The sequence below is a fragment of the Momordica charantia genome (assembly GCF_013281855.1).
Source record: "Momordica charantia cultivar OHB3-1 chromosome 4 unlocalized genomic scaffold, Mcharantia_2.0 BLBB01000004.1, whole genome shotgun sequence".
Classification (NCBI taxonomy): Eukaryota; Viridiplantae; Streptophyta; class Magnoliopsida; order Cucurbitales; family Cucurbitaceae; genus Momordica; species Momordica charantia.
In genome coordinates, this window is record NW_028275162.1 from 22,089,940 (window position 1) to 22,104,723 (window position 14,784).

A 14,784-nucleotide genomic window follows, 5' to 3' on the forward strand; every position below is an offset into this window, starting at 1 on the left:
ACAACACGTAGGGGAAAATCTTCAATCTTATGGTATAAACGTAGCTATATTTAAATTGACAAAGATCCATATCAACTACTAATGGTCGTTAAATGCAACAAAAAAACAAAATTTATTCACATTCCACGTGAAGCTAGTTTACTTGATACAATGTGACTAATAAATAATAAAAGCCAATATTTAGTTTGATACAAACGACTAATATAATCAACCAAACAAAATAATTATGTCTGTTCTAAACAAATGTATATTCAATGTGTAACTTCATTTTGTCAAATTATTCACTTATTTATATTGCGTGATGTCGCGTTTTCATAACGTCATGTCAAATCAATCAACATTTGTTCAACAAACATGTAATTTCATCATTTAGTAAATTGTGTTAACCACGACATATAAATATCATTTAGGGGCAGTTTGTTTGGGAATATAGATGTCCGACATTTTCAAATGCCTGAAATTTCAGATATCTGAAATTATAGATGTCCAGCATCTTTAGATGACCATCTTTGTTTTGTATGAAAATATATAAGGATGTCAAGGAATATATGGATAACCATGCTTATTTTGCCGAATTTATCTCTTGGAACATTCTCAATTTATATAATGTTTAACAAATGTCGTTATAAATATTTATATAATTTATACATTACTCTAGTATAATTTGTATTTATATAATAGATTTTCTTAAAATTAATTTAATATTTTAGGTTTTTTATATTGATTACGTATACGCATGTATTAATTTTTGTATATTAGTAGAATTTATATTAATATAAGAACTTTTTTAAAATTAATTAATATTTAATATAAATTTCATTTTCAACTTTAATATTTCTAAAAAATATCATTATATAGTTAATGTTATATTTGATGAAATTCATTTATTATATTATCAAATTATACGAAGAAGAATATAAAAGGTAGGATAATCGTTAAAAAATATTGTTTTAAAAATATTATTCATAATAAATCATGCCAAATATTAAAAGTAAATAGAGATATTATATAATTTAATTGAAGTTTATTTTATATGTACGTATAATACATAAATATACATAATTGCTTATTAGTCGATAGTACATTAATTTATTTAAATTATAACATTACAAATAAAATTTAAAAAATTTGATAAAAGAAAATATATGAAAAAATAATGAAGGGACAAAAATGTCAATATAGGATGTCTTCGATATGGGAATCACAGAAACACATGTTTCAAAAAAGCATCCAATCGACTCGGATGCCTTGCATATGGACATCCTAAAATATTCGGACACCTCGAAATATCCAAGTATTTTACATTACTCCAAAACAAACGTTGGAATCCAATAATACAATTGAAATATTTTAATACATGAAGTGAGAATTAAATTATAGTAAATATTACATCGCTGAGGAACTAAAAAAAACCACACTTTGGTTATTTCATTTCACAATGTTTTAGGCAAGCCCATTTGAATAGAGGCCTTTTTTTTTTTTGCTATATAACACGGGAGATTTTAGGGTTCTTCATCCAGCTTCGTTGCGGTCAGGCTGAAAATATGAGCTTTTACTTGTTTTCTTCTTAAAGTTTCTTCAAGATGGTGAGTTCTCATTTCGGACTTGTTCATTCATCTTCCACATAATTCTTATTTGCATTTTTCCTGTCGAATGTTTCACAGATTTATTATTTCCCATCTATTTTCGTCCTTTCATGGAGTTTCGACTGTTGTTGCAGGGCAGTGCATTCTCAGAATAGATAGTCAGATATTGCGATGTCGAACTTCGTATTTTGGATGTCTGTCTCTGAAATTCTCCCCAGCTAAACGTCTTTTTGTTTCCAACAACTTCGGTTCCAGGAAATTTAGATGTAGTCATGCTTTTGCCTCGACGAGCGATTTTGGAAAAGACCTCTCACTTCAAACGAAGGTACTTAGACATTTTGATCAAATATTGAGCTGTACTATTTTGAATGACATATCCACATATATATTTTAATTTTACTAGTCTGGTAAGGAATCTATCATTGTTCATTTGATATGGCCTTATGTGTCTGGAATACAAATTGGGAGATTAGATCAAAGTCCGTTCAAGTAGACATTTTTAAAGTGGGGTTGTTTCCTAATACAATATTTCTCTTCACTCTTTCTAATGAAATATCCACAACTTATTTCATGCACAGTGTCATGTCGACTTTTACCAGACCCACCCAGTGAGGAATCTATCTCGTTCGTTTGGTAGGGCCCGTTATGTGTCTGGAATATGAATGAGGAGATTAGACTTAGATCAAAATCTCCTCAAGGTGTTCATCGTTGCCTGATACTATTTATTAAATTATTATTCGAGCTACATCTAGACTCTACATTCTATGTATTTCCAGTAATTCTAGCTCAGTTGAATTGATCTTGTAGGGCTATTCGCACATTCTACTGCATGATGTAGTATATGAGGCATCCATGTCAACTTTGGTCTATAGGTTATAATAGGATAGAAATTGAGAAACTATATGTTCTGGAGGTTGGTAGATTTATACTGAGACTTTACATTCCATGTTATTAAGCTTACCAAACACGGTAGATTTTCAGGGTTTCATAAGTTTTCAAAATAAAAGTTCTCCAGAAATTCACTGTAGCACAATGAGGTGTTGCGCGGCCCCTTCATTATGTTCATAAAAATTTTATGAACAAAGATAGATTCCTTACTAAGTCTGGTAAATTCTTCATGATACTGTATACAAAAAAAGGGTGTTGGATTTGCATTCGAAAGAGTACAGAGCAATATTTTATCAGGATACATCACAACTTCTTAGCATTCTGTCATAACAACCTTAAGCACAGTGTGCCACAATAAAATGTAAATAAACTTTTTATAATGAAAAATCTATTATGAATAATAAGATAAACTTTTTGGTTCCTCAAAATGTAATATTTTCTGTAATATAATTCTCACTTCATGTATTAAAATATTTCAATTGTGTTCCTATATTTTAAGTGATATTTATATGTCGTGGTTAATTACACAATTTACTGAATGGTGAAATTACATGTTTGTTGGACAAATGTTGGTTGATTTGACGTGACATTATGAGAATGCGACGTGACGCGATATAAATAAGTGAATAATTTGACAAAATAGAGTTACACATTGAATATACATTTATTTAGAGTGGGCATAACTAGTTTGTTTGGTAGATTATATTAATCCTTTGTATCAAACTAAATATTGACTTTTGTTATTTATTAGTCACATTGTATCGAGTCAACTAGCTTTATGTGGAATGTGAATAATTTTTGTTTTTTGTTGCATCTAACGACCATTAGTAGTTGACATTGATCTTTGCCCATTTAAATATAGATACATTTATACCATAAGATTGAAGGTTTTCCCTACGTGTTGTTTTAACTAAAAAAAACATTTGTTATATGTTATTAAAAACGAATACATGGCTAGATTAAGTCCTCGTACTTTTATAGTTGTATCTAAAAGATTTGTGAATTTTAAATATTGAGTCTAATATATCTCGTTGACATTTTAAAATTTACATATCTATATGACAAAAAAAGAAAAGAGAAAAACATGGTATAGATTTTTAACCAACTTAAATTTAAATTTTATATCTAATACATTTGATGATTAAGCTAGCTACTTTTTACTTTAAAGTTCAATTACCTAGCAGACAGTTCTCTCTTATTAATAATTCAAAACAAGTCTATAATTTATTTATCATCATATTATATATAATGTATCACTATTCTATTTTAGAAATCACATTGACGTTCAATAAATTTGACTTGCACCTCATTCCAAAATTTATAATTTGCATAGATGTAATTTTAATACAACTTTCTGACTATGCAGGATAAACACAAATATTAATACAACTGACAAAATATATATGTTTGCATTAATATTTACATAGTTAAGAAAATGAATGCACATATGTGACGCCGACTAGAGAGGAGGGATACATGAATGAACAGATATCATATTCGAATGAGAGAGATCCTGAGATCATTGAAGAATGATCAAGAAAATGTTTAAAAGAATTGATAGTCACTGCCTATACTAACAAGGTGCACCCTCATTTTCGATGGCTCAATTGGTTAATGACCTCCTAGGAAGCATGTGGGTGAGGACAAAACATGCTGAGATGACTAAGGTTGGTTTGTAGGGATAGTCAACGCTCTTCTAAGTAGTTCAGAACTAAACGATAGCGCATCGGGTATCGAATTCGGATAGCATATATCTCAACCTATGTTAAAATAAGGATGTCCAATATGTGTATTGATACAAATTAAGTCATCCCATTTTTAGACAATTTGTATCTATCTCTATATAAGATAAAAGATTGATTATTACCTTCTACCTCAAACGATTTTGTACATCTAATAAACAAAGTCCATTTAATTGTGTACGAATTAAACATTTAATGGTTAAAGAGAAAATTAAACTGATTTTATATCACCAGGAGTAATTTTAATTACGATACTTAGTTGACATTCATAAAAAGTATCTAATGAATTATGAGTTCAATACATCTTGTTTAGCGGAAAGACGGACATTCCTTACTCATTATCAGACAATCACTTATTCACAAACCTCATGTGGGGCTAATAGTTTTCATTTCCCATGGAAAACCCTTTTCGCTCCGCTTAGCCCTATCCCCCTATAGGGGTATTTTAGTGATAGGTTCTATAAGAATGGGACGATCCTATTTGGTCAAATACCTAATGACAAACTCCTATCTTCCTTTCATTAGAGTATTTTTGAACAAGTTCATGGATAACAAGCCTAAGGGTTTTCTTATTGATGATAGTGACGATATTGATGATCATGCAGAGAAAATTTTCCTATTTATTATTTTATTTTAAAACTATTTATCAATTAAATATTTTTTTATAAGGATTTGATGATAAACTTCATTTACATGGTCTAATATATATTTAATGGGTAGATAAAAGTGTTTTTTTTATTATATGTAATACATAAAGAATAATAATATATTTTAATGTGTATATATAAAGTGAGGCGGGGCAAGGAACGAAGACGAAAAATGTATTTTCTATCCCGTCCTCCAATAAAATTATCAAACTATATATATAAAAAAGGATTTTTTTTAAATATGATTATCCAAAAAAGACTAGAAAAAGAAAAAGTGATCAAAGACTTGAAATCAAGCCATCTCTATATTGAAAAGTAGGCTTACCACCACTATCCCAAAATAGTAATTTTGGATAATTTAGACACATGTGATTCCTTGAAAATATAAAATGGCTAAGAAAAGAAAGAGTGACATTACAGAGACTTAAAATCAAGATATTCATATTAAAAAGTAGACCTATCACCACTATACCAGAATGATAATTTTGGATAATTTACGCATATGTGATTCTTTGAAAATATAAAATGTCAGAATTAAAAAAAAATACACATGGCACCAACAAGACGCCGAACAACTCGAAAACGTGTAGTGACATATTTTCCAAATATTATTATTGGAAATAGCTTGGGATTGATATATATTAGGAATAAGTTTGAATTAAAGCATTATTAAAAAAATCCATAACGAGGTGCAACCAGCCCAATTTCCACGTTACTTATAAAGCCCATTAAGTATCCAATCAAAAGCCCTTAAAAGAAAACGCAGGAAGCCCATTTAAAGGGCTCATTAATGCCTCACTATATAACGTAAGAGGTTTTAGGGTTCTTCGTCTCTCCCTCTGCTGCAGTCGTGCGGAATTCTGATAGCCTTTCTGGGATTTCCCTCGTTCGCCGTTTTTCTCCTACGATGGTGAGTTCTCATTCCTCCTCTACTCGATTCACCGCATCACAATCTTTCGTTTGGATCTGTTTATTTTTCTTTCTTCAATATCTGTTCGGTTGTTTCTCGACGATTGTATGACCGCAAAGTGGAGAATGTTTAGGGGTTTTTTGGGCTGTTGACTGTTGTTGAGACGTTTTCGAGTGTGTGGATTCATGTTTGCAGAGAGACGACTTGATGAATCGATACATTTGAAGCCTCTGTTTCTAGGAAATTTCCTGGGTTTCTTTTGAGTTGTTTGTGCTGTGAAGAAATTTACGATTGAGGATTTGCACTAATTGTGCGGTGAATGGTTTTCTGGGAAAAGGGTTTGATAGGAAGTTAGTAAACGATTATGGCAACTATAACTTATAACTTGCGGGTAGAAGAAACCATGACATTTGTTGAGGAAGAGTTATGAAAATAACTTATTTGTTTTGGATTCTTAGAGAAATACTTGAAAGCTCCCGGAAATTGAGAGAAACCATGCTCAAACCTTTTCAACCGGTGGATGATATTTGATGCCCTGAATGTTTTTGTTCAAATTTCAGCGTTTTTATTTTTTATCCAATGCCCAAAATTGAGAAGAACCGTGCGCAAACGTGTCTTTTTTTTTTAAAGTTGTCTCGATGGAGAGAAACTATTTCAAAAAACTATCTCACGTGTGTCCTGAGCATGTCTTAAAGTTACTCCTTTGTGACTTAAACGTGTCTTTTTGTTTCCTCAGCATGTTCGAATTTAAACAAAAATGAAGAGTCAACATTAAGGTCGTTCACACACATGTTCGAGCAGTTTGATGTTTAATATTATAACCTTTGCAGATTTTGTTCACTCGTTGGAGCCTTTTGTTGTTAAACATATGCGTTTTTTGTTTGTCCTTAGCCCCTTGTTTCAATTTTTGTTTTAAAAAAGCCTTTTCAGATTCTTAGCTTTGGATTTTGTTTAATGGGTTGTTCTGTTTTTGTGTCAAAAGGTTCTTCAAAACGATATTGATTTGCTGAATCCTCCTGCTGAGCTTGAGAAGAGGAAGCACAAGCTCAAGCGTCTGGTGCAATCACCCAACTCGTTCTTCATGGTATGAATTTGCTTCTGTTTTAACTCAATGCCATTTGTTATAAATTTAGTCTATTTATAACTGCTACCTATGACTATATCCATCAAATTTCAGTTTCTGGCGATTCTTTCTTAGAATCACGCAGATGCTTAGAATTTTATAATTAAGTTTTGCCTTGATTTATATGATATTCTGACATTGTCGTGTTGGTGGTATGAAGGATGTTAAATGCCAGGGATGCTTCAACATGTAAGTGCGATCACCTTCATTAGTATGTTGTATTTTCAAAAATGTATTGTGCCTGAGGATCCCACGTATTTAAAAATCTCCTTTGTTATGTTTGTCAATGAAATGCAGAACCACTGTCTTCAGCCACTCTCAAACTGTCGTTGTATGTGGTAACTGCCAGACCGTCTTATGCCAGCCAACTGGAGGGCGTGCCAGACTCACCGAGGGGTGTTCTTTCAGGAGAAAGGGCGATTGATGATGATGAGGTCTCCTTGTTTTGTTTTATTGAGAAGAAAATGAAGTCGCTGTTTTGATCATGGTATATTTATCTTTCTTGTACGCTATCAGACTTGATTATGCTGTCTCTCTTAAATAGATTATATTTGGCTCTAGAGTTATCTGGTTTTTTTGTTTAAAAGATGAATTTTTATGTACTGAACTGTTAGTTTCATTTAGTAAAGCTTAACTTTCTTTTATCTATTGCTTTATTGTAGTGGATGGTTGTCATCTTAGCATGAGTTTCTACTAGAATCACTCATCTTGTTGGATTATGATTCTAATTTATAAGCTCATCTAGTGATTTTGGTTATGAATTAACTCGTTAAATTGTACCAATATAAGATTATTTGTGGGGAAAAAGGACTACTGTATGCAGCAAAGACTTTTTTCCCCAAACAGAAGTTGAAGAAAATGCAGAGAAAATGCTTTCAAGGTTTGCAAATTATTTTGGCCACTGAACTTGACTTCTTTTTTTTTTTTTATTTTTTACTTTATGTTTGTATAATTGAAATGTTTTATATGATTTTAAGCTATGAGAAAGTTGGGTACAGGATGAATATTTGTTTTAACTATGTATTCAGCTTGCTATGAAGTTTTAAGTTTTTTAAAAGTAGTTTCTTTTTAACTAAGTTGGTGAAATTGATAAGATTTTATTATCTTTAATTTCATATTGTTAAGAATTTTTATGAATTGAGTTACAGACGTCTTAAATTTATTTTAATAGAAGATGACCTCTTTATCTCATAATTTGGTCACAAATATTTTTATTGAAAGGTCCAAACTTTCCAACTTAGGAAAGATATAAAAAATGACCAAAGTGACCCCATTTAACAATAAAAATAATGCCACCCCATGTATATATAGAGATCAAAAAGTGCTTTTAATTTAAAAATCACTTTTGGCATTGATAAAATCACTTTCTCTTCGTAAATTAAAAAAATTAATTTTAAGAAAGTTTAAAATTACTTTAAAATGATTTTTAATATTTTGAAAAATCAATTATACAATCTATTTTTTCAAAAACACTCATCCTACCATCACTCAAATTTTCAGCGTCATAACTATCAGCGTCATAACTAGAGGATAAACAGGTCTTTGATTTTATTATCATTATTATTTTGATTATTAGAACCGCATTATGATAGCTACTCCTTGAGTTCAAATCTCACTTGAGACAAATGCTTAAACCTAATGCTAAGATTATTATAATAACAATCTAATTAAGTAGGAAGCACTAATGGGGAGGTATGGCTAATAATTAGCCATTGAAAAACTTTTATAAACAAATTGCAAACGTAGTGAGTGTGAAGCACATTACTCCAAATCCCAAACATCTCCCACTTAACTCTTCAACTAATGCAATTTCAACATCTAACTATAAAGTTCAATTTAATTTCTTTTACATCAAAATATTTATTGATTTATTTTTCAAATTCCTTTAGGTGTTTCACCCCACTACTATACATGCATTAAAAGACTAAATATAATATTTTACTCAATGATTATCTCTCTATTGTTTTCATCTTTTTTTTTCTCCCTCAAATTTGTAGGGATTAAGTATCCTTTTATTTTCTTTACTTTATTTTATAAAGAAATTCTCTTTTATCTATCTATACACAGAGTTAAAATATTATGCTTTGTTGGATAAAGATTTTGTTTTTAGTTTTATGTTATAAAAAATTATGCTTGTTTTTGCACAATTTCTTTGGTATCTTTTTTACCTTTCTTCAAAATACATTTGAATTCTTAACCAATTTTTTTTTTAAAAAAACAAGTTTTTAAAAATTATATCTTTTCTTCAAAAAATTTCTTAAATTTGAAAAGCTTGATATCAAGACAAATATATATGGATAGGCGTAATGGTCGTAAGCTTAATTTTAAAAACCAAATAATTAAATATAAAATAGTTATCAAAGTGAAGAGCGAAAATAATTAAGAAAATAATGGAAACAAAAAGATCTAATGTACTTCACATGGGATTTTCATTACTATGTTGCAATTGTTTCTATAAAGTGACCTACTTGGTCATTTTAAAAAGTACAAAGATGAAAAGATAACATAAAAATAAAAATAAAAAATAAAGTAATAAGTTGCAAAAAGAAAATTTTAAATTGGTAACTTCATTTTTATAATATTTGTGAATATATATATAAAGAAAATTATAAATATTGATATTTATAACTTTATATTTTTATCTATTTGCTATAAAAAATGTGACGACCTGAGGATTTGAATCTCCAACCTCAATGGGATGTATAAAACTCTCTCCACTCTGTATTTACATAATTATTGATTAGCTTAGATATTGGCCAATAATCAATAGAAAGATCGGTTTCTATTTGACACAAAATTTAGATCCGTTAATTTTAAAAATGTCAAATAGGTCCAAGGTCAATTAGATAAGAAATTGAAGTTTATGAATCTATTAGTCAAACATTTAGGAACTAAAATTGTAATTTAACATAAATATTTATTATAATAATTAAGGAGGAGGACATTTGGTCAAAGATAAGTAATATTAATTTGAATTATAATTAGGATATGGAGTAATGGCTATGAAGCTACTCATCGTTTTCCTCAAAAGAGAGCCCTTTGTCCCTATATTTGTCTTTTCACATGCAACCCATCCACATAGAGTTTATTTATTTATTTATATATATTTTTGTTTTATTGATTGACTTTTTTGGGTTCCTTTTATTAATTTTAAAAATGACTGGGAAATATCTCTTTTAATTTTATTTACTTATGTATGTGTTAACTTATAACCACACCATATTTAAATCAAATTAAGTTTAGAACATAATTAATGATTGCATAGGAACTTCAAATGGAACCAAACATGAAATTAATTCAAAATATGAATACAACACATTTGAATCTTTGACTTCGAGAAAAAGTAGGTGTCTTATAGCATCAATCATAATCTTGAACAATAATTTTGCCGAACAAGTTACCAAACAGCCTCTAATTAAGATCTCATTTCGTTTCCAAATAAAAATTGAGTTAATATAGATTTATATAATTGTTTTATGAAAATATATTTGTTTTATCAATCAAAATATCACATGTATTTATAATCTATTAGTTTGTTCTCGTGCAACAACACATAAGAGTCCTGGTAAAGCTATTGCAAGGAAGATTTCTCCTTGTATACGTACATATACAAATATTCCTCAGTTCATATGTATATACATATATATTTATTTATTTAACACTGTTGATAAATGAGTAAAGATCAAACTCTTTTATCCCGTTCATTTTACTTAGGGACTACTCGAACTTTACTTATAGCTAGCTTCAAAAACCGGTCCACACATGTAAATTCATAATCTCATCCAACCAAACGATACTCGTAAAATAAAAAAAGAAAAAAAAAGGGTAAGGTACTTCATTTAAAAAAAAACCAATGAATAAAAATGTGCCAATAATTAAAAAGGAGAAAAAAAGGGCATTGAAGTAAGAGAAGAGTGCGTGGAGCATATGATTGCTGAATTTATTTGCCTCATTATATTCCATCAGTCAAATTGGAAGCACATGCATGCATGCTCTTAGGCTTACCCCTATGTTAAATTATACTTTAATTAACATACCTAACTCAACCAACCCCTATGCTCTCTACTTTTCATTTTCTTATTATAAACTATATTTTTATAATATATAATATAAATTTAAATATTATTTTGATCACTGTAATTTCAACTTTAGTTTATTTTGGTATATGAACTTTCGAAACGTTCATTTTAATCCACTTATTTTTATTTTTTATCTAATCTCTCTCAATGATAATTTTAGCACAACGTTTAAATCACTACACTCCTTGAAATGCAGCCATAAATTTGTATTGAAGTGTTTTCATTATTTATAATATTTGTGTTAAAAATTTTACAAACAGAGACTGAATTAACCATATTTTGAAAGTTGGTCCCAGTCACTCTTCGGGACGGAATGGAAGAAGGGAGGAGATTAATGATCAAATTACTTCGAAAGAATTGAACGAGGAACAATATAAGGTGAAAATCTCATGTACGGTTCTGTAGAGTGTCTTGTATAGGCTCGGGAATGGTGACTGAGATGTCAACTTTTTTTCTACTATCACCCCAAAAAACCAAACTTTGCCTTACGTAAAGTTGCCAGAGTACGCTTAACCTCTGGATTTGAAATCATTGCTTATATACCAAGTATTGACCCGAAACTAAAATGAACAAAAATTGAAAGCACACGAATCAAAATGATTATTTTGAAAGTAGATGAATCAAACTGAACTAAAATAATATTAATTTTAACCTTTTTTTTTAATTTTATTTTGTAGCATATAATATATGTTATTCTTCTTGTAATTATTCATAAATTTATTGTTTAGAAAACATGTGTATTATATTCTTAAAAGTTTTAAATAAATACACACTCTATCTTTATACATATAGCTATATTAGACTCTCATACATTAGGATCATTTTTATGCCTTTCTCTATATGCTCTATTTTAGGCTCTCCTGAAGATCAAAGAGCTAGCGAGATTTAGTGGATCTCTCTCAAACAAATTGAGAGAATAAAATAAAATAAAATAAAATACTGTATATAACTAATAGTACAATCTAACTAGCAATCTGAACATAACTCTCAATTGATAAAATATGTGTGATTCCTTTAAAAGTGGGAGGTTCGAGTCTCTAGCTCCCTCCCTCTTGTTGTACTAATTATAAAAAAAAAAATAGAGAATTCTTTTTTTTCTTTTTTGATTTTTCAAAATCGATGTAGTGTGGCTTACGCTGTTGGATCCCTATAACCGAGCTTGTTGCTTGGGCTGAAAAAAAAAAGAACTAGAGAAATTTCATTAAGTGACATAAATTTAATGTGGTATTTTCTAAAATGTCATAACTTTTTTTTTCCTAAGAAAATATGACATAAATTTGACTTTCTCTTCTGGTGTGAAGTTTGATTTAGATTCTACTATTTTGGTTAAAATTTGAATTTCTTGCCATATTTAAAAAAAATATATTTGTTTTAGGCTGGTTTAGGTAAATCCTTGCAAAAACTACTAGTTTTAACTTTTAAAATTTGATTTAAGATATAAAGAATATTTTGGAAAAGAAAACTAAAAACAATTATTAGTAAACAAACTTAAATCTCATAAAATTCAGCATCATTTAAAAATAAAATATTTAGTGGTTTAAATTTAATTTTTTTTCCACCATCAACTTTTATTGAAAGCCGGGAGATCTATTAAAAAAATTTAAAGTATTATACTTAATAAATTTGTAACCTCATTAAAAACATTTCACTGTATCGAAACTAGATAAGTAACGACAATACCAAATTTATAATTTAGGCTTAAATCTCATTTTGGCATTTCTTCTTTCAGATTCGTTTTTGTTTAAACTTTTAAAACTTCAATTTTTAGACCTTAAATTGGAAATAAAAAGAAAAGCAATCATTAAATGATTATTCAACTTTTAAAATATCTATTGTAATAATTGAATTTAAAAAATAAACATTTTTCGTAATTCCCATATAATTTTGTCATCCAAAAAAAACATCAACATATGTGACACATACACATTCACTTAAATATATTAGCGTGCATATATATTCAAAGCCATATTATTTATTTATTAATAACAAAAAATTGTAATAAAAATTAGTTTTTTAATCCGACTAAAATAAATATTTAAAAAATTCAAAGACTGAAATAAACATAAAATTAGAAGGTTGATGACTAGATGACTCGCGTATGTGCAACTAAACCAGTGAAATAAAAAGAAATCTCTAGTTTAATTTCCTTACAAAAATATATATAAAAGAAAGTAGAGAACGATAGGAGATTTGCACTATATATACCCCCTCTCATCACTCATCCAAATTTCAATACACAACAAAACGACACTCCATCTTCTTCTTCTTCTTCTTTCGTAATGAGTCCATCGCCGTCGAAGCCTAAGCGGAAGCAGCCGCCGCCGCCGCCGGAAACGGCGTCGCACCGTTTCCTTGGCGTTCGGCGGCGGCCGTGGGGGCGATACGCCGCCGAGATTAGAGATCCTTCCACCAAAGAACGCCACTGGCTCGGCACCTTCGACACCGCCGAGGAAGCCGCCCTCGCCTACGACCGCGCCGCCCGCTCCCTCCGCGGCTCCCTCGCCCGCACCAACTTCCTTTACTCCGACTCGCCGCCGCCGCTGCCGCCCTCCGCCGCCGTCTCTCACGGCCAGCTTCCGCCACCTCCCCTGCCTCCTCCTCTGTTTCTTCCTCTGCTTCCTCCAGATTCGCCGCCTCTCTTCGACCAATTCCCCGCCGCTGGAGACTCCTCGGCAAGTTTCTTCGCTGGATTCGACGATGGCGGTGCTGAGCTTCCGCCATTTCCTCCGGCAATTTCGTCGGAATCGGAGAATTATAATTATAATAACTGTCTGATGGAAACACAGAACATTGGTTTAGAATCTCTTGATCAGTCGTCGATGGGAATCGGATCGTACTTTGGATTTGATTCCGGCGGTGAGTACGTGCAGAGCCCGATCTTTGGAACAATGCCTGCGGTTTCCGACGCCCTCGCCAGTGATTTTGAGTCTCCGGCCAATTTCTATTTCTCCTAGGTCCTCAGATTAATAATTATTAAAAAAAAATATCAATATTTCTAAAAAGAAAAAAAAAAGACTTAGGATTAAGATTAAAATATATAATATAATGTAATGTAATGCATGCGCCATGCGGATAGTTCGACTCATTTTGCTTTCTTATAGTATGTTTCATTTAGCATTGGATCATAGTACATCCAATTTTAAATTCTCTAAGAAAATAATACTAATTAAATTATAATTCTGAACTAATTTGTTTTAATTTTGCCCTACAATTTTTAAATATAACTTTAACTTCGTAATTTTAAGGCAAATTACGTGAAGTAGTTAATTTTAGATAATTCTTAATTTTTTTCTTAACCTTGTTGAATTTTCAATTTTAACCTTAATGTATAAAAAATATCACTTATACTATTAAAAATAATTGTTAATAAAGAGATCCATACATTTTGACATGTAACTCGAATGAGATGTGGCATGCCTACTCGAATATAGTAATAAAATAATAATTTAACATAAATTAGATTTTTGGGCAAATTTTATTTGGAAAAAACCTAATTTAGAATTTTAAATACAGAGTAAGTTTTAAAATTGAAAAAAAAAAATTAAAATTGAGTTATAAACAAGTAGAGTCACTTTTATCTGTTGCCAATAAATATAAATCACTCCATATTTGTTTGGTATTAAAAATATATATAAGAACTCTAATGGTCAATATAGACTAACATGATCTACAAGATAAACTTATTACGTCGGATACAAACAAAGTTATATTCCATGTGTGATTTTATTTTGTTCGGATATTCACCTATTTATGTAACATGCTTACTATGTCATATTAAATCGGTCAACATTTGTTCAATAACACATGTA

The 14,784-nt window shown here is 30.1% G+C and overlaps 2 protein-coding genes across 2 annotated transcripts; both read left to right on the forward strand.

Annotated features, from left to right (window-relative positions):
* Positions 1–5,624: 5,624 nt before the first annotated feature.
* Positions 5,625–7,540, forward strand: LOC111011775 (small ribosomal subunit protein eS27y). Its single transcript, XM_022285665.2, has 4 exons — positions 5,625–5,773; positions 6,756–6,857; positions 7,057–7,085; positions 7,194–7,540. Exons 1-4 carry the CDS (start codon positions 5,771–5,773, stop codon positions 7,318–7,320), a joined length of 261 nt encoding a protein of 86 aa, XP_022141357.1. The 5' UTR covers positions 5,625–5,770; the 3' UTR covers positions 7,321–7,540.
* Positions 7,541–13,157: 5,617 nt separating this feature from the next.
* On the forward strand, positions 13,158–14,103 carry LOC111011985 (ethylene-responsive transcription factor LEP). Its single transcript, XM_022285990.2, has one exon. It carries the CDS (start codon positions 13,255–13,257, stop codon positions 13,927–13,929), a length of 675 nt encoding a protein of 224 aa, XP_022141682.1. The 5' UTR covers positions 13,158–13,254; the 3' UTR covers positions 13,930–14,103.
* Positions 14,104–14,784: the final 681 nt, after the last annotated feature.